Below are 17,414 nucleotides of genomic sequence, written 5' to 3'. Positions count from 1 at the left end.
ACCTCTTCTGGGGCTGGGGTGGGGCTGGGGGCTGTGTGAAATGCAGGGTGGCCAGGCCAGGGGGCTGCCCAAGGCGGCTGAGGGCTCCAGGCCTTAGCCACAGCCCTGTCTGCCTCCTCTCTCTGAGGAGGGCTGGAAGCACAACCTAGTGGTCCTAGTGGCCTCGGGGGTCGGAGAAGGTAGGGTAAAGAACAAGACCACATCCCCATGCCTTCCCTGCCACCCTAGATTGGGGGCCCTTGTCCCAGCAGCCTCTGTTCTGTCAGGGCTGGCTGACTTCGACCTACAGCTTCCCCCTCCTCTGAATCTCCTCACCCTTTTTTTTTTTTTAAGATTTGTTTAATTATTTTTAAAGAGAGGGGAAAGAAGGGAGAAAGAGAGGGAAACATCGATGTGTGGTTGCCTCTCACATGCCAACTGGGGACTGGCCAGCAACTCAGGCATGTGCCCTGAGAATCGAACTGATGACCCTTTGCTTCACAGGCTGGCACTCCATCCACTGAGCCACACCAGCCAGAGCTTGATTTTTTTTTAATTCTTACTGTTGCCATTTAGTCCCCTTATATCCCCTCCCCCCAGCAATCACCACACTGAATCTCCTTCTTTATCAGAGAACCGTGTCCAGCTGTAACACACACTAAATGCTGACTCGAGGTGCCGAGAGGATTAGGACACAAGAGGACTTGGGGACTACATTATTGCCTGACCCCCACCCTTGCCTCCCCAACAGGCATATGCTGGCCCACAACCAGAGAACAGAAAAGGAGGAAGAGTTTATTGAAAACTATATACAGTCAGTCCAGCCCCTACCACAGGTGGCAGTCTGGGCCGATCCCTCCCACACCCCAGGCAGTGTCTTGGCCCCTGATGGTGGAGGCTAGGACTGGGGCCAGGGCCCAGGCTCCCTTGGGAAGCTTGGCAGCCAGACCCCATCATGGATCTTCATCTGTGAATTAACAAATCTAAATGGCCTGCCGGCGGTAGGCAGGAGACAAGGAAGGGGCCCCTGCCCTGACCCAGTCACAGCCTGGATAGGTGCACACTATTCTGCAACAGCCAAGAGGCCCAGCTAGGCTGTCCAGAAGTCCTGTCTACTCCCACAGGAGGCCTTCCTGGACGTGAAGGCAAAGAGCCCCCCTACCACCCTACCCCACCCCAGGTGCTGGAACCCATGAGCTTTATGGGCTTAGACTGAGGACATCAGACACCCCCACTCCCAACACAGACTCAGGGTCCAGGGCTCCTGGGACACTCCCCAGGCAGAAGACTTGGGGTTGAGAGGTAAGTGTGGGGCAGTTGCGGCCGAGGGCCCGGGGCCGTCCTGGGGCAGGAGCAGCCGCAGGGGTCAGGGCGTCCCGCTGTAGGAATAGTCTGCTTTGTTGTGCATCACCAGCCGGTCGTCCACGAAGTAGAAGCTGTCAGACTGCGTCTCATAGGGGTGGCGGATCATCTCATTGACTGCAAGAGAGGCCCAGCCAGGTGGGGCAGAGTTCAGGAGCCAGCTCCAGGCCACCACAGGGCCTGCAGGACCGTGGGATGAGGACCAGCCAAACAACCTCAAAGAATTCCCCGGGCCTCTCTGAGCCTGAGTTTCCCTATAGGTGACGTGGGAATGGTGGCCAGACACAAGAGACCCAAGGTGGGAAGAAAGGGGGTCAGACCCAACCTCCCCCCAGCTTGGTCTCCCTGAGTCCGCCGCCCACGGGGCCTTGCCCACTCACTCAGCTCCTCAGACAGAGGCGGGAAGTCGTAGATGTGCTCGCAGGTGTTCTTGCTGCTGGGGATGCAGAAGCCAAAGTGGAAGTCAAAGCTTTTGAGCAGCTGGTTTCGGAAGTAGTGCCTCTCAATCATGCGGAAGTTGTTGACAGGCTTGTCTCCCACCGTGAACTCCACCCTGAGGGAGAGAAGGAGTGGGGCTGAGCTCGGCCTGGGAGTCAACCAGCCAGGTTCAGCAGACTGCCCCTGAGAGAGGCTCAGGGAGAACTCAGGAAGGGCTCACTCCCACCCCACCCTCACCTCCGGCCCTTGCCCCCCCCACCCCGGCCCAGTGACTCACGTGGCTCCCACCTGCCTCAGGCGGAGGAAGGCAGGCGTGAACTGGTAGCGAACAAAGCGCCCAGCATTGGGGTCCAGGTCCCGCTGGTTGATGGGCAACCGCTCTGCAATGCACCCCAGCTGGGGCTCAGTGGGCTTCAGACTGGGGCCCAGGCCCACCCAGGCTTTCACCCCAGGGCCCCCATCTCTCAGAACTTTTATAAACTCCCAGGAGATTCTGATGCACACGGAGAGTTCAGACCTTTGGCTGAACGGTTCCACCTGCAGGCTCTAGGCCAGCAAGTCAAAATTTTCAACTGAGGTTCCCAGGGGCCACAAGGAGACACGAGGCCTGGGGCCCAAGGACTGTAGTTCCCAGGAAGGTTTTCAGAGGGCAAGCTGTCAGGGACTGAAGGGACAGAACTGTCCCAAAATGTCCAATCCCAGAAGCGGATGAGAAGGAAAACAAGAGGCGTGTCCAGTGGCAGGCACCGGGCTGAGAACTCCTGGGAATAGTGAGGTCCACGCCGAGCTCTGGTCCGACCCCTCTGCGTCCCGAATGGTCCCTGGGAGCCCACCTCACGGCTCGCATCCACTCCCTCTGTCCACGGCCCACCCGCCACTCACCTGAGGCTGGGGGCTTCTTGATTTCAAAGAGGACAGTGCCTGAATCCATGTCCCGAATCTTGAACCTGATGAAGTCGATCTTATATATATTCTCCTCCGGGGAGCACAGGTAGTCTAGGGGAGACAGGTGGCTGCTGCCAGCTCAGCTTGTGTGGGACTCCGGACTAGCTACTACTTTCTCAGATCCCTAAGGTCACTGCCTTCCAAATAAAGAGGAATGAGCCCCTGCCCTTGAGGAACCCCACCATGTGGGGGGAGGCAGCTCCTTGACCGGGATCTAATGGGGACCAACAGCTCCACCTAGTGGCCTCTGGGGGCAGGGAGGGGCAGGGCAGAGAAGAGTGGAGGACAGGTCACCTCCCCCACATTTTCCCTCCTACCCTGGAGCTGAGAGGGCCCTATTCCAGACTCTGCTTTGCCAGGGCTGGCTTGGTGACTCTGAGTGAAGTGGGTCTCCATTCTCATGGCAAGCCCCCAGCATGATAGGGCAGACACAGCCCTGCCTTTAGGAACTTCACTCTGAAAGGACACAGCCTGCCCTTAGGAGGCAGTGGTTCTCTGGGGGACACCCTCACCTCCGCCACATGGCTGCCCCTGGTGCTACATCTGGGTGTGTCGGCCAACAACCCTCCCTGGCCTGGGTAGTGATGGGGTGTTGGGGCAGAGGAACAACCCCTTCCCTGTTCTTCTTCAACCCTGCCCCCCACCCCCGTCACCTCCTAGCCCCATAAGCAGCTTATACAAGCCTGGCTCCCTTAAGCAGCTTAGCCAAAGCTCTGCTGACTCAAATCCAGAACCTGGAGTATTGGGGGAAGGGAGCCATCTTTGCTCCCCTCCCCTGTTGCTCTCCAAACGGGAGGAAGTCTTAGCAAACAGAGGGAACCCCTTCAAAGGTCATTTAGCCAGCCTTGGCTCTGAGCCACTCCCAGAGAGAAGAGCAGGGGGGGTGGGGGGGGGGGAGGAAGAGGGTGTGGCAGGTGCAGCAGAGGGCGTGCATGGGGGTAAAGGGGAGTCCTCAGTAGGCAGAAGAGGAACCAGGAACAGGGGCGGACCCGCCTGAGGCAGCTCAGGAATACCAGGGCCTGATCCAACGCCTGCAGCAACTGCAAGTGCTCCGGAGGCCCTGGCAACAAATAGGAAGGGGCAGCGAGGGACTCCGGTGCTATCAGCCTGTACAGCACCACATCCTCCCCATAGAGGCCCGGAAATCGCCACCCCCCACACCAGGCCCCTGGGCCACCTCCTATTCCTCTGGGGCAGGAAGAGGAAGTAAATGTAAAGTCGTTCTCTATTCCCCAAGCCTGGGGCAGCACCATGCACGAAGCCCTCCTGGTAGCCACCTAGCACCCTGGCGTCCAGCAGAAACTACACCAGGCTTGGGAAGGGGCCTGAGCCCTGGCCTGTCCACCTTAGCCCATGGTAAGGAGAAGGCAGAAGGAGGAAATAGAAGTGGGCAGTCCCATCTCACCCCGTACACACCTTATTTTCACAAAAAGTAAGCACTAGTCCAAAGATGCAGAAAGAAGGTGCGGAGCGCAGGGAGAGGAGGTGGCAAAACTGGGAGCAGCATTCCAGCTCCATGTAAAACATCCCCTTCCTCTAGTCTCCAACTTTTGGAGCTTCTCCTCTCATTTGGGAACTTCCTGCAGTCTGATCTCAGCCTCTCCTACTGCAACTCAACCTATCAACCCTTCAGTCCTTAGTGGAAGTGAGGGGCAGGGGATGCCAATGGCTCAGGACACCACAGCCACTCCCTCCTTTCTGCCTGGTCAGGCCAGAGAAGGGGCAGAGTGGCCAAGGGCTTGGAACACAACTGCTCCCTTCCCCTCAGCCACAAATAGCTTTCTAAGCTGGATTCAGGGACCAGTAATCCAGGTGGAGCAAACCTCCAACCTATGGGATTAGGGTCAGAAGAGACCAGGAGGTGCCAGGATGGCAAGCCCTGGCACCCTGTCCTCAACTTCTATAGAGGAGAGAGCTCCCTCTATAAGCTCCTTCCTCCACTCACCCCCCACAGATGCCTCAGCTTAAGGGCTATGAATTTCCTCCAAGTTAGGAGACAAATGGTGGTATGTGGGCTGAACACCCCTCTGCCCCAGTAGGTGCAAAATAACCTCTAAAGTTACCTAGGACCTGGACAGGTCAGCCTCTCTTCCAGACATCCTATAAGGAAGTTCTGCCCCTGAGCTAATCTGAATCCCAAATGCTGCTTTTGCCAATTATAGCCCAACTGGCACCAACATCAGACTGGTCCAGGCCCCTCTCAGTACCAGTGCCTACTTGAGCAAGGCAATTCAGCACTCTGGAGGCCCAGCCAAGAATGGCTGCTGCCTGGCTCAGAGAGGAAGGAGAAGCTGGTCCCCTAGGGACCCAGATGTACAGGCCCAGACCTGCTATCACGATCCCTTCCACGGCTCTGTCTGGCAGCCGTGGGCCCTGCTGCTCCTACAGCTCCAGAGCTCAGGCCCATTCCAGCACCTGCACCTCCACAAAGAGACCCCGAGTTGCTCACAGAGGGAGCCAAGGCAGGGTCACTGATGAATGAGGCCAAAGCGAAAGGCAGTCAACTACCTTTCCAAATGCCTTCTTCTGTTCTTTGAGGTTCAGCTACCACTTCTTCCATGAGGCTTCCTAGCCCTCGTTCCCTGCCTATGGTGACCCCCCTCTACTGCTCTGAATGCCCAGTTGTCTGCTTCCAGGCAGCAGCCAGTAGTCCTATGGGGCCCTCAGTACTACTCACAAAAGAGCCCTGTTACCAAGCATGCACAGCATGCCAGGCACTGTGCAAAATCAGAGAATTTTTCACAATGGCCCTATAATGTGCCATTATCCCCATTTTCCAGATGAACATGCTCAGAGAAGTGAGGTTACTTGCCCGAGGTCACACAGTAAGTTATGGCACAGCTGGGACAACCCAGGCAGTCCAGCTCAGAAACTCAACCACCGTGGAGACCTCCAGGCCTCCAAGAAAGGGACTGGGCCTGGTCCAGGCTAAGGGGGGTGGTAACCTACTCCCTTTGGAGGTCCCGGGCCCAACCCACTGAAGCTTCCTGCTCAGGTCCTTTCCTGGGGAGGGAGATGGCCCCACTTCCTAGGGGATCCAGAGTGAGGGCATTAACGGTCAGGGAGACCTGAGGGTCTTCATGTCACCTGAGCAACTCAGCCTCTACCTCTCGCCTGCAGGCTGGGGACTGAGGACAGACTGCACTCAGCCTCCCTCCTCACTACTGCAGAGGAAAGACTCAAAGGGCTCTAAAAACCTCACGGGGAAGGGGTCACAGTTGCAGCTGCTGCCCCACCTCCACCACGGGAAAGAGGGCTGGACTCCTCAAAAAGGAAGGAGTGGGGTGGAAATAAATCTCTAAAGGGAGAGGAGAGAGCACAGGAGATGAGGGAAAGGGGGGACATGGAGATCTCAGGCTTGGCGGCAGAAGGGTACGGGACTCAGGCGAGGGGTATCCGGTGGGGGAGGCGAGGCAAGGGGAGGGCGGGAAAGGGGGCGGGGGCCGGGGTTTGCGAGGGCCCCCTCCCTCCCTCAGGCGGGCTCCCTCGCCGGTGCTCACCGCCCGTGATCCGCTGAAGCCCCAGCACGTCCTCCGGCCCGATCGGCTGCCTCCTCTGCAGCGGCCCCGGCCTGGGCCCTGGGCCTACCTCGGGTTCTGACTCGGACCCGGATTCGGATTCCGCCTGAGGCTGTAGCTCTGGCTTTAGCTCCACGCTCAGGCCCGAGGCCCCTGGAGCGGACTCCGCCCCCGTCCCGGCCCCGCTGCAGCCCTGCTTCACCTTCATGGCCTCGTGGGGCCGCCGCTCGCCTACTGCCGCTGTGGCTGCCTGCGCTGGCTGGAGCTAAGCAAGAGGAGTCTGCAGCCCCACCCCCGCCAGGGCCTCAGGTACCGCCCCGCCCCGCCCCTGGGCCCGCCCACCTAGCTGAAAGGATGGGGACGCGCGGACCCCGCTACTCACCCAGGGCAAGGTGGGTGCTCGCCCTAGGCTTCACTAATTTTATCAAGGGGTCCTGGCTACCTTTCCTGTGCTCCGCCCTCTGCCCTTCCCTCCGCCCCTAAAGCGAGTTCCCATCTCAGGATCTTTGCCTGGGATACGCCCCTCCCCAACCCCCCCTGGGTGGCCTCTTGTCCTTCTGGTCTCAGCTCAAATGTCATCTGCTCAAAGGCTCTCCCTCGCACCCAATTCAAACTACTAACGGCAGCCAGTATCTGACCAGCCTGGTTTTTCTTTCTAGTGCATTATTTGAAATGTTTCATTTGTTCAGACTCTTCCCCCTAAAAGAACAGTTCTGGGAAAGCAGGGATCCTGTCTTTGTTCCCTATAACTCACCACGTGGCACAGTACCAATGCTCAATATATTTTTTAAATTGATTTTGAGAGAGGAAGGGAGAAAGGAACATCAATTTGTTGTTCCACTTATTTATGCATTCATGGGTTGATTCTTGTTTGTGCCCTGCCCAGGGATTGAACCTGCAACTTTGGCATATGGGGGACAATGCTCTACCAACTGAGCTACCTGGCCAGGGCAATATATTCTTTTTTTCTGAATTCATAAAAGAGTTACTTTCTGAAGTCTTACACTAGCACAATTCTCTCCCAAACCCCCAGCTAAAAAGCAGAAGTAGATGTTAACAGCCTTGCTGGGCAAACCAAGACACGCCAAGGGACAACTGCCTAGCTGTCTAAGCCACCCCAGGGCCCCCAGAACAGGGAGGCAGGTCACATGGCCAGTCAGAAGCATGGTGGCCTGTGAGCCCAGGACAGATACTAGGTGACCATTACTTACATGTGAGTGAACCAAAGCTCTGCTCAAACTTCATGTCATTCCAATTCAGTCTATTTATTGAGAGCCTAGAATATGCCAGACACTTTCAAATGCATATCACATTTACTCCTCACACCCACCTTGTAAGGGAGGTATCACTAGTGTCATAGTTTTTAACAAATGAAAAACTGAGGCTCAGGGAGATTAAGTAGCTTATTCAGAGCCCCCCAGATGGTAAGTGCAGAAGCCAGGGTTTGAATTCAGGCATGTTTGATCCCAGGTCTCTACAAAAGAGTGAAGGGAACCTCCGCCACACACAGCATGAGGCTGTAACTCAACAGATATAACTAGCCAGGAGGAGGAGGTGACCTGTGCCTGGTCCTTCCACAAGAGCGGTGCTGGGCTCTCTCTGAGGGGCAGAGGGAAGCACGGAGGGGAAGGGGCTAGAGAACAACCCAACCCGGGCTTTCCCCTGATGCTCCCTCTCAGTGCAAAAGGGCTGAGGGACAGGGCAGAAGCACAAGCTGCCTCTGCCCCAGAGGTAAAGGGCCTTCAAGCTCACGCCAGAGAAGGAGACCAAGATGACACATCTTTTGAGGATGGGGGTGGGACATCTGAGCCAGAAGAACGGAGTGTTACACTTGGTGGCTGGAGAGGCAACGGGGGAGGCTGGAGACAGTTCCTTCTCGGCAGGCCCCGTTTATGTGCCTCTCCATCTAGCATCTCCCGCCCCGGCCAGAAAGGAAGGCTTCCTGCCGAGACACTGCCCTGCTCAGTCTGTCATGGGCTTTCTCCAGGACTCGTGGATCTCCAGGAAGATCTTGACCAGAGACAGGACGATGGGCACAGCCATCGGCAGGAAGAGCGGGATATAGATGGCAAACTTCTGGTCATCAGGGAAATAGAGGAGGTGGAGGAGTGAGGGATCAAAAAAGGCACGCTCCGAGGATGTCACAGCTTTCCGGCTGGCGACAAAGGCAGAGGCCAGGTGCCCAGAGGTCAACTCCAACACTGCCTCATAGATTGCGTCTACAGCCCTGTACACCTAGGAAGGGGGCAGGGGGTCACCAGTGAGTCCTAGGCACTGATAAAGAGGGTAGGGGTGACAGGTTTTACTGTTCCTTCCATCTACCGGACAGGTTACCTGGAGTTTGCCCAGGTTATAGAGAGGCTAGTATAAAAGGGCTATGGTGTACTTCCTTAGTGCCTGCTTAAAACCTCACTTCCCCCCATCTACACTCCCGCTGGGGGCTGGCCCCGCCCTCTAGAGGAAGCCCAGGGCACCCAAGGCTGGCATGCCCACACACACCCTGGACCCCCGCTGGCTCTACTTTCCCCACACCCTGACCCTCAGTGGCCACTGCAATCCTGGGCCACTGAATCCACCCCCGCCCGCTTACCTCGGATGCCACATTGTCCTTAATGACAATGTTGCTGATCTTGCCCAGAAGCTGGGCCAGGGAAGTGAGAGTGGTGGTGGCTGTGGCGAGGTTCTCCACAGACCGAGCCCACAGCAGCTGATCTACCTCCCAAGTCATGAGCCCTTCGCTCTTAGGCCCTGAAAACAGGCATTTTGGAGGCAACTTGGGCTGGGAAATCCCAAAGAGCAGCCTGTAGGAACAGCAAAGAATGTCAAAGGGGCTGACTAGAAGGTGGGAGAGGATGGCTAAGATTCCTACAGCGATGGATTTTCAACCTTACCCAGGCCCACAGGGGCTGCAGGGAAGGGCCTCAGGGTCTTCTTGGGAGGTAAGTGGCAACACTAAGCAATCCAGTACCCCAAGCCCTGGTTTACCTGTGCTTTAGCTTTTCCCTGTTTCTATATTGGACTTCCAAGATCTTATTTGACGAAAGGTTCCATGACTAAAATATTTCTGGTAACACCAACTTAAGTTTAATCCTCATCACCCCATCTACCCTGTCTTTGGACACATGGGGCCACCAAGCCTTAGTGAAGGGATGATCCAAGACCATCTCTGACCAGATGCGGGTGCTGTGCCTCTCCATTCCCGCACCCATGGCAGCACTGCTAATCAATCAGAATCCTCTTTCCTAAAGAGCCCAAAGAATCCTCAACACAGGGCATCACGCAGCCACTACCAATAGATTAGTTGGCATAAGAATCAATGGCCATTTTTCTTAAGCATCCCTAATCACAACCCAGGGACCTGACAATTCATGAGTCTATTTTTTCTTAAAAGTTTTTGTTGGCAACTAGTTTTTCTTAGGAGAAAAACCAAGTGATCCTTGGAAACATTTCTTGGTTTCCTAGGGCTCTAGGCACAGCTGAGGTAACCCTGCCAGGTGAGATTTTATTCGAATCAGGGGCCATGTGCCCACGTGGACCCCCTAGGACCTCACCGCAGCTGAGCCAGGAACACCTCCATCACTCGCTCCATGTCCACCTCAACTCGCACGGGTAGCTCCGAGGCATTGTAGGCTTTCGGGTCCACGTTGTACACCTGCACAGGGGATGAGGTTGCTTCATGTCACACCAGGAATGGCACAGCTGTGCCCTAGATGCTCTGGTGACCATGAGAGAAAAGGCAGACACAGTCTGTGCTCTTCAGAAATTATAAACCTGATGGTTTAACTATTTTTTGAATACCTATTAGGAGCTTTCCATAAATTATCTTCATTACCCCCTCAAAAATCCTACAAAAGGTCATTTTTATTCCATTTTGGAGAAACTCCCAGTCTGATAGAAGATACAAAATTCCCAATGAAGAGTCCTTACTAAGTACAAACTACTACATACAAAAAGGTTGTATTTTAGCCCTGGCTGGTGTGGCTCAGTGGATTGAGCGCCAGCCTGCAAACCAAGGGGTCATCAGTTCAATTCCCAGTCAGGGCACATGCCTGGGTTGCAGGCTAGGTCCCCAGTAGGGGGCGTGTGAGAGGCAACCACACATCCATGTTTCTCTCCCTCCTTTCCCCTCTGTCTAAAAATAAATAAATAAATAAATAAGCCATATTTTAGAAAATATTGACATCATAAAAAGCAGTGGGGGCGGCAGAGGAGGAGCACAAGCTCACAGTACCCCCACCTCCTCGGTGCCTGCCCTCCCACCAGCTGGGCCATGGAGGACACCAGAGGAACAACAGCAGAACCATCTCAGGGAACATCTGTGTACCCCCGAAACTTGGGCTCTTGGGTCTGCACAGTGTGAACATTACCATAATGCCACCCCAACGGGGACTGTGGAAGGCGTTGGTGGCCACCGGAGCCCCATCCTTGTCCTGAATGTACAAGGGAGAGTGGGCAAGCTCAGGCACATAGAGCAGAAAGTTGAGCACAGGGTAAAGGGAGGTGGCACTGGATCCTGGGTACAGAGAGAAGGGGAGTCAGAACAGTAAACGAGTTAGATCCAGATCTCGGTGCTAGGTCAGCCTCTAACACGTGGTCACTGACTCTGGGCTTTGTTTTTCCCCAATGAAAACCACTGGGATATTCTCCAGTCCTGGGTTTCTGTGGCAAAGAGCCTCTGAACATTCTCCCAAGATGTACCACGTACATGAAGTGCAGTCCTTAGCCCCAAAATGCCCCTGGAATCTCCCCTCCCCCAATAGGCCTCCCTTAAATGTCTAAGTCAACCCTCGGGACCACTGCCACATTCACCCATATTACTGTAACTTGTTTTATGCACAAGTATAAATGTGACCTCATGTCAGTTCCCTGCTTAGCATCCTTCCGTGGCTAGCCATTCACACCAAGTTAAAGTTCAAGAGCCTCAGAGCGGTCCTTTATGATCTGAGGCCTGCCTGCCTCGCCAACATCATCTTGGTCACCCCCTCGCAATTCAGCCACAGTACACTTCGCTGAGCTTCCTGCAGGTCTATGTGCTCTTACTCTTCTACATCTACGCTCACAGTCCCCTTGCCTGAAATCTGTCTCTGCACTCAGCACTGCTACAAAGCAGTCCCTCATACTTTGCTGAAAAGACCAAGGGTGGAATCTGCCAAGACCTCCCATTCTGCCCCCGGGCCTAGCTCTGGTGTCTTAAATTCCACAACTAGTGATACGCTCATTTTCGTTTTCCTGTATGTATTGCAGTTCTTGGCGACACCTACTTTTCCTGAGCACACCCCCAAAATGAAAAACTGGCATCCTAGTTTCAAGGTTCCTCATTCTGCCTTCATGTACTTTTGCTGTTATCTTTCCTACATGTGTGGACCTATCTTTTCTGGGTGGTTTGCAGGGAGGGAGACATACACTGTCTGTTCATTTACAGAAAGTCCTGGAAACATGTTTAATAAATGCTTTTGGATATGGTGATGTGGGGAGAGAGTGTCCCGATCACGTTGCCTAATGCCCAACACTCTCTCGACGTCCTCAGACCAACCTAACCTGCAGACCATCGCTATACACGACCCACCTCCGAGCGCAGGCGGAGCCCTCCGGCCCCCCACCCCCAACCCAGCAGAAAGCCCCCCGACCTCAGGAGCTCACCCAGGCGGGACTCCACTGGGTTGATGACATGGGGGAGGTTGTGTGCAGCCAAGTAGTAGCTGGAGGAAGCCGGGTCGAAGCGGGGGTTTACCCCCAGCGCCGCATAGTAAAGGATCTAGAGAGCAAAGAGGGAGGGTGTTATTTTGTTTAGTGATGTATAGTCCACTTTGTCCCAAAAAAAAGATTTGAGGTGGCTTAACAAGGTAAAATTATGACAGGACGAAATATAATAGACCAAATCAGGGCTGAGAGAAGACAGGTGCAGGAAAAAATAACAAAGCCAAGGGTAAGGTTAGAACGCTGAATATGTTCTTTGAAAACCGCAGTTCACCAGCCTTTCTCACAGCCTAAACAAAGAGGAAAGCAAAGAATAATAGAATTCAGATCAAACAGAATTCAGATCCAATCAAGTCAGTCATTCAGAAGTACTTCCTCCTACTACCAAGACCTGAGTAAAGTTTCCCCCACATTTTCCCTCACTGTATTATACAGAAAGCTACATTCTTCTCTTCTTTACTGTTACTACATTAGCGTAGTTCAGGAAGATTTTCTGTTGTTGTTAGGACAGCACGACTGGTAAATACGGCTCTGGAGGGAGCCATAAGGAAGTCAGTTTTTAAAGAAGCATGGATGAAACTCCCTGAGCTGCTCACACGGAGGGGAAGTAGACACCAGAGCCACATACAAAGGAAATGCCTAGCCAGTCAACAAGCCCAAAGAGCTAGAGCAGACTACACTTGTGAATACTAAATATGGATGGATTTTGAAAAGGACAGTGCAGCCAAGAAAAGGACTCTTCTGCCTGCTCCCAGCCTCACCTGAGAGTCCACAGAGAAGTTGCCGGCAGCACTGAGGGCATTCAGAAAGGGCTGCACGTATCGCCGGACGGCTCCCTCGATGTCCCAGTGCACGTCATGGGACTTGGGGTCTGGGTTGAGTAAACTGAAGGTGATCTCATAGCCTACGGAAACAGGAGTCAGGAATCCAGAGGCTTTGGTGGATGAGGGGCAGCCCGTACCCCTGGCTGAGCTGAACCTGCGTCTCCTCTAGAATGGCGCTGATTGCCATCACAGAACCAGTGGGAGGATAAAACTGGGATGAGGAACACTGGGCGCTTTAAGAAAAAGTTGAAACTACAGAAGAAAGAAGTAAAGAGTTGGCATGCAGATTCCCCTCCTGCCCTAATGCCTCCACATAGTTCATTTCCCTCTCCCTTCCCGTAGTAAAGCCCGGTCACTCTACCCAAGCTGGACTTGAGAGGCCGCCTCTTATCAGAGCTCCACTTGTCCTCCGGAAGGTGGTCAGCCAGGGCCGCAGCAAGCACATCCTCATTCAAAGACATGGCCTGGGCTATTTGGACTATGCGGCGCCCAATGATGTTAAAAGCCTGCCGGTGTATTATTCCTCTCATGAATGCTGTCCTGTTAGGCCCAATGTAGCTCATCATGTCCTGCGAGGGGCAAGCAAGGCACAGAATGCCCACAGCTCAGAGAAGAATGCAAAAGAGCACTCTGGCTCCTGCCTCTGAGCATCTGGCCTTGTGCCGCTGACCAACAGGCATACACCTCTCTTTAGATTCATAGCGAACTGTTATCTCAGTATTTCTGGGCTATGGGTATATATGAGCATCTTCCTTCATTTCAGTCCCCTCCTCCTTCTCAGGAGACACAGTTCCAGGAAGTGTCAAATCTTCATAGGCTGGAACTAAGAGATGGCATGCTGAACAAGAAAAGCAGAATGAACAAACAACCGGACAGTCTGATCTAAGGAAATGGCACACGGCAAAGCCACAAGTACAAGAATTCTCACGGCAGCATGATTTGTAATAAAAAACTGGAGACAATGCAAATGCCCATCAACAACAGAATGGATAAACTGTGATGAACTACAATGAAACATTAGGCAGATTTAAAATTGAATGCATTAGATTCAGCTGCACATATTATCACGGATGATTCTCTCAAGTATAAATGTTGAGCAAACTGAAAGTTGCAGAAGAATATGTGCTGTATTATACCATTTGTACAAAGGTCAAAATATGTAAAATTAAAGGTATTGTTTATAGAGATACAACAAATGATAAAACTTGAAAAAAAAGTAAGAAAATTACTATAAGATATAAAATACCTTGGGCTGGAATGAGTGGGCTGTGACCATGGAGACACATGGGGTAACAACCACACTGCTTTAATATTATAAGCTGAGGCTGGATACTTAGATATTCGTTAAAATTCTTCCCTCTTCTTACAGGAATTAAATATTTCATTATACATTCATAAAGAAAGTGGTACACAGTATAGCTTCCACCAAGCCAATGGCTCATGAGAAGTTCAGTGTATTGCCCGTGTTACCATCACAGCCCACTGAAACCTGCTTCTTTCTTTTATTCCTACTGATTTATTTTCCACTTTAAATGGTCATCGGAACTGTAACCGTATATAAGTCTTGGATTTAGGAAACCAAAGTTAATGAAAAAATTCGTATTTGCATTCTTTATAAAATATATTTGGAGAGTTTCCCACAGCAAATGGAAGAAATGGGTGGCGATACTGTCAGGAGTGGCCACGGAGGAGGAGCCGACGGGGGCAGGCAAGGCCGCAGCCTCTCGGCTCACCCTACCTGGGGGAGAAGCGAGGCGCGTTCTGAGATCACGTACACATTCAGGGAGCCCACTACTTGCTCCTGCGACTTGGCTAACATGGTTTCTGCCTCTGGGGACAAGAGCAGGTGGTATACCAAGAGCAAAAACGCCATCCCTCTCCCTCTGGCCCCCCCAGAGTGCCTAAGCCACCCCTCCACCTCCACCAACAGCCAGCTGACACTGAGGGCAGGCATGGCCCTCCGTGGCCCAAGCTGCTACGCATGTCATACACAGCTTTCCCAGAGAGATTCTAGAGTTAAAACAAGGTATGAAAACTACACCTTGAGGGATCAAAAGGGAACACAGGCCTTCATGTTAAATGCTGTGATCTCCCCTTCTGGTACCTTGCACACTGCCCAATGACAGGGCCTCTTCCTCATGGTCCAAAGCCATCCGATAATCCTTCTGGAAACGGCACTTAATTTTCATTTTGTCTGAAGAGAAATGGAAAGAACATGATGGGAAGAGCAAGTGTCAGACCAATTCTAACGATTTCTGCATGGATGGCATCAAACACACGACACTCCACCTCTTCCATCTGCCTGTGTACACTCCACCTTCATCTTGAGGTACTCTCCCACAGGGAGATCTATTACCATACTCATTACATGAATAGGTGAAAGGAGAAAAACCATATGACCACTTTAATAAGTGCCCCAAAGTACTTAAGTTCAATGAACATTCTTGATAAAAACAAATGACACATTTAATGGAAAACACTAAATAAAGTTCCACTAAAATTAGTAATAAAGCAAGATGCCTGCTAGTTCCTCTATTATTCAGTATATTCTTTCTGAAGTTCCTGACCAATGTAATAAGAAAGAGAAATAGCCCTGACTGGTGTGGCTCAGTGGATTGAGTGCCGGCCTGAGAAATAAAGGGCTGCTTGTTCGATTCCTGGTCAGGGCACACGCCTGGGTTGCAGGCCAAATCTCCAGTATGGGGTGCATGAGAGACAACCACACATTGACATTTCTCTCCCTCTCTTTCTCCTTCCCTTCTCCTCTCTAAAAATAAATAAATATTTTTTTAAAAAGAGAAATAAAATATGAATATTTGAAAGAAAGACAAAATGACCATTTGGGGGCTTTTTTTTTCCTTTTTAAAGATTTTATTTATTTATTTTTAGACAGAAAGGAAGGGAGGGAGAAAGAGAGACATCAATGTGTGGTTGCCTCTCACACCCCCCACTGGGGCCCTGGCCCACAACCCCAGGCATGAGTCCTGAATGGAAATCAAACTGGTGACCCTTTGGTTCACAGGCCAGCATTCAATCCACTGAGCCACACCAGCTAGGAAAATGGCCACTTTCTTAAGTAGTATAATTATTTTCCAAGAGAATCCACTGAAAAACTATTAGAACTAGTAACAATTTGGTGAGATGACTAGATATAAGAATACCCAAGAATCAGTAACTTTCTGATAAATGCCAGCAACATCTAATTAGAAAAGCAGGTATTTTTAAAAATTCCAACTGTGATATCTATAAAAAACATAAAGATACCCAGGAATGAATATACAAAATTATAAGAAAAAACCCTGAAACTTTACTGAAGGACTTAAAAGACCTGATAAAATGGAAAACATACAAGGCTCTTAGATGAAAAGATTAAATATCCTATGTCAATTCTCCCCAAGTTAATCTATACCTGTAAGACAATCTCAAAGTGTTTTTTCCCCCCCAGACTTGACAAATAGAACCTAAAATTTATTGAAAAAGTTCGTTATAGAATTCCAGGTCACATATGCAGAAGAAATGATAGGATTTAAAAAACATCATTTTGTCAAGAGGCAACCAATTGATGTTTCTCTTTCACATCAGTGTTCCCCATCCTCTTTCTCCCTCTCTCCCCCTCTCTCTAAAACCAAATAACATCTTTAAAAAAAAACCCTTCAATGGCTTCCCTTCTCACCCAGAATAAAAGCTGTATGTGTCTTACCCCCTTTTGCCACTCTAGTTTTATTTCCTCTTAACACTGTCCCTCATTCACCTCACTCTAGCCACAACGGGATTCTTACTGTTCTGCAAAGAAAGGCACTGCCCCTGCTCCTACCTCAGAACCTTATACTTGCTTTACTCCCTGCCAAAATGCTCCTCTCTCAGATACCTACACAATTTACTCCTTCATCTCTTTTTTCTTTTCAGTCCCTACTCAAATAGCCTGTTTTCAAATGATGCCTCCCCTGGTCATCCTATCTAAAATAGCCATGACCTCCCCACCCCCCTAAAAAAAAACCCTCCCTATCTCATTACGCAACTCTATTTTAGTCCTATCACCATTTAACATGCATTTCACTTATCTTTTTAATTGTCTGTCTCCTCTTTTTTGTCTATTTTGTTCACTGCTATATCTCTAGCAACCACAACAGTACCTGGCATAGGTACTCAATAAATAGCTGTTGAGTAAATGAACAACCCTATTTCTATCCCTATTTAACAGATGAGAAAACCAAGGTTTAGAGAAGTTAACCTCACCCAAATTCACACAAATAAGTGGGAAACCAAGGATTTAGTCCCACTCTCTTAGATCAAAATTCCATACTCCTTGCCATTCCACTATTATTGAATACTGTGTCATAATTATTAAAAAGTCTACAAGAAATTGACAATAATCAAGGTGCAATCTAACATGTGCGGTGTAATCCAATTTTTGTTTTGAGAAAGAAAAAGTATGTGTGTGTACGTTAGGTTGAACCACATGAGCTACAATTTATTTTTAAATGTGTGACTGAGGTTAAAGAGCTAGAAAGTAAATGGCACACAGGCACTTCCTGGTCCAGACCCAGCCTCCAACTCCCCTCACTCCCAACCTTTCACTCTACACTGGAAAGGTAAAGCTGCTCAGGAGCTGTCCCCCGCCAACACGCTAATTTACCCCTGCATGCTTTTA

The 17,414-nt window shown here is 51.3% G+C and overlaps 2 protein-coding genes across 5 annotated transcripts in view; both read right to left on the bottom strand.

Moving 5' to 3' along the window:
- Nucleotides 1–753: 753 nt before the first annotated feature.
- UNC119 (unc-119 lipid binding chaperone) lies at nt 754–6,533 on the bottom strand. 4 transcript variants are annotated; one of them, XM_028521694.2, is made up of 5 exons: nt 6,225–6,533; nt 2,662–2,775; nt 2,057–2,159; nt 1,722–1,894; nt 754–1,458 (listed from the first exon to the last, which is right to left on the bottom strand). In XM_028521694.2, exons 1-5 carry the CDS (start codon nt 6,448–6,450, stop codon nt 1,346–1,348), a joined length of 729 nt encoding a protein of 242 aa, XP_028377495.1. In that variant the 5' UTR covers nt 6,451–6,533; the 3' UTR covers nt 754–1,345. The 4 variants fall into 4 exon arrangements, with proteins under 4 accessions (XP_028377495.1, XP_035889248.1, XP_035889249.1 ...); XM_036033355.1 differs by lacking the exon at nt 6,225–6,533 and adding an exon at nt 4,141–4,433; XM_036033356.1 differs by lacking the exon at nt 6,225–6,533 and adding an exon at nt 3,237–3,308.
- Nucleotides 6,534–7,482: 949 nt separating this feature from the next.
- PIGS (phosphatidylinositol glycan anchor biosynthesis class S) overlaps nt 7,483–17,414 on the bottom strand; it is a 23,550-nt gene continuing 13,618 nt past the window's right edge. The window contains exons 4-12 of the mRNA XM_028521118.2: nt 14,868–14,957; nt 14,502–14,593; nt 13,125–13,332; nt 12,701–12,843; nt 11,883–11,997; nt 10,610–10,755; nt 9,794–9,894; nt 8,833–9,043; nt 7,483–8,477 (exon numbers count right to left, since the gene is read on the bottom strand). Coding sequence (XP_028376919.1) covers nt 8,205–8,477; nt 8,833–9,043; nt 9,794–9,894; nt 10,610–10,755; nt 11,883–11,997; nt 12,701–12,843; nt 13,125–13,332; nt 14,502–14,593; nt 14,868–14,957 — 1,379 coding nt within the window. The 3' untranslated portion in view covers nt 7,483–8,204. The remainder of the gene's footprint in view (nt 8,478–8,832; nt 9,044–9,793; nt 9,895–10,609; nt 10,756–11,882; nt 11,998–12,700; nt 12,844–13,124; nt 13,333–14,501; nt 14,594–14,867; nt 14,958–17,414) is intronic.

The sequence above is a fragment of the Phyllostomus discolor genome, chromosome 8 (assembly GCF_004126475.2).
Source record: "Phyllostomus discolor isolate MPI-MPIP mPhyDis1 chromosome 8, mPhyDis1.pri.v3, whole genome shotgun sequence".
NCBI classification, from domain to species: domain Eukaryota; kingdom Metazoa; phylum Chordata; class Mammalia; order Chiroptera; family Phyllostomidae; genus Phyllostomus; species Phyllostomus discolor.
Note: the sequence above shows the minus strand (reverse complement) of the source record. Positions and strands in the feature narration are given on the sequence as shown.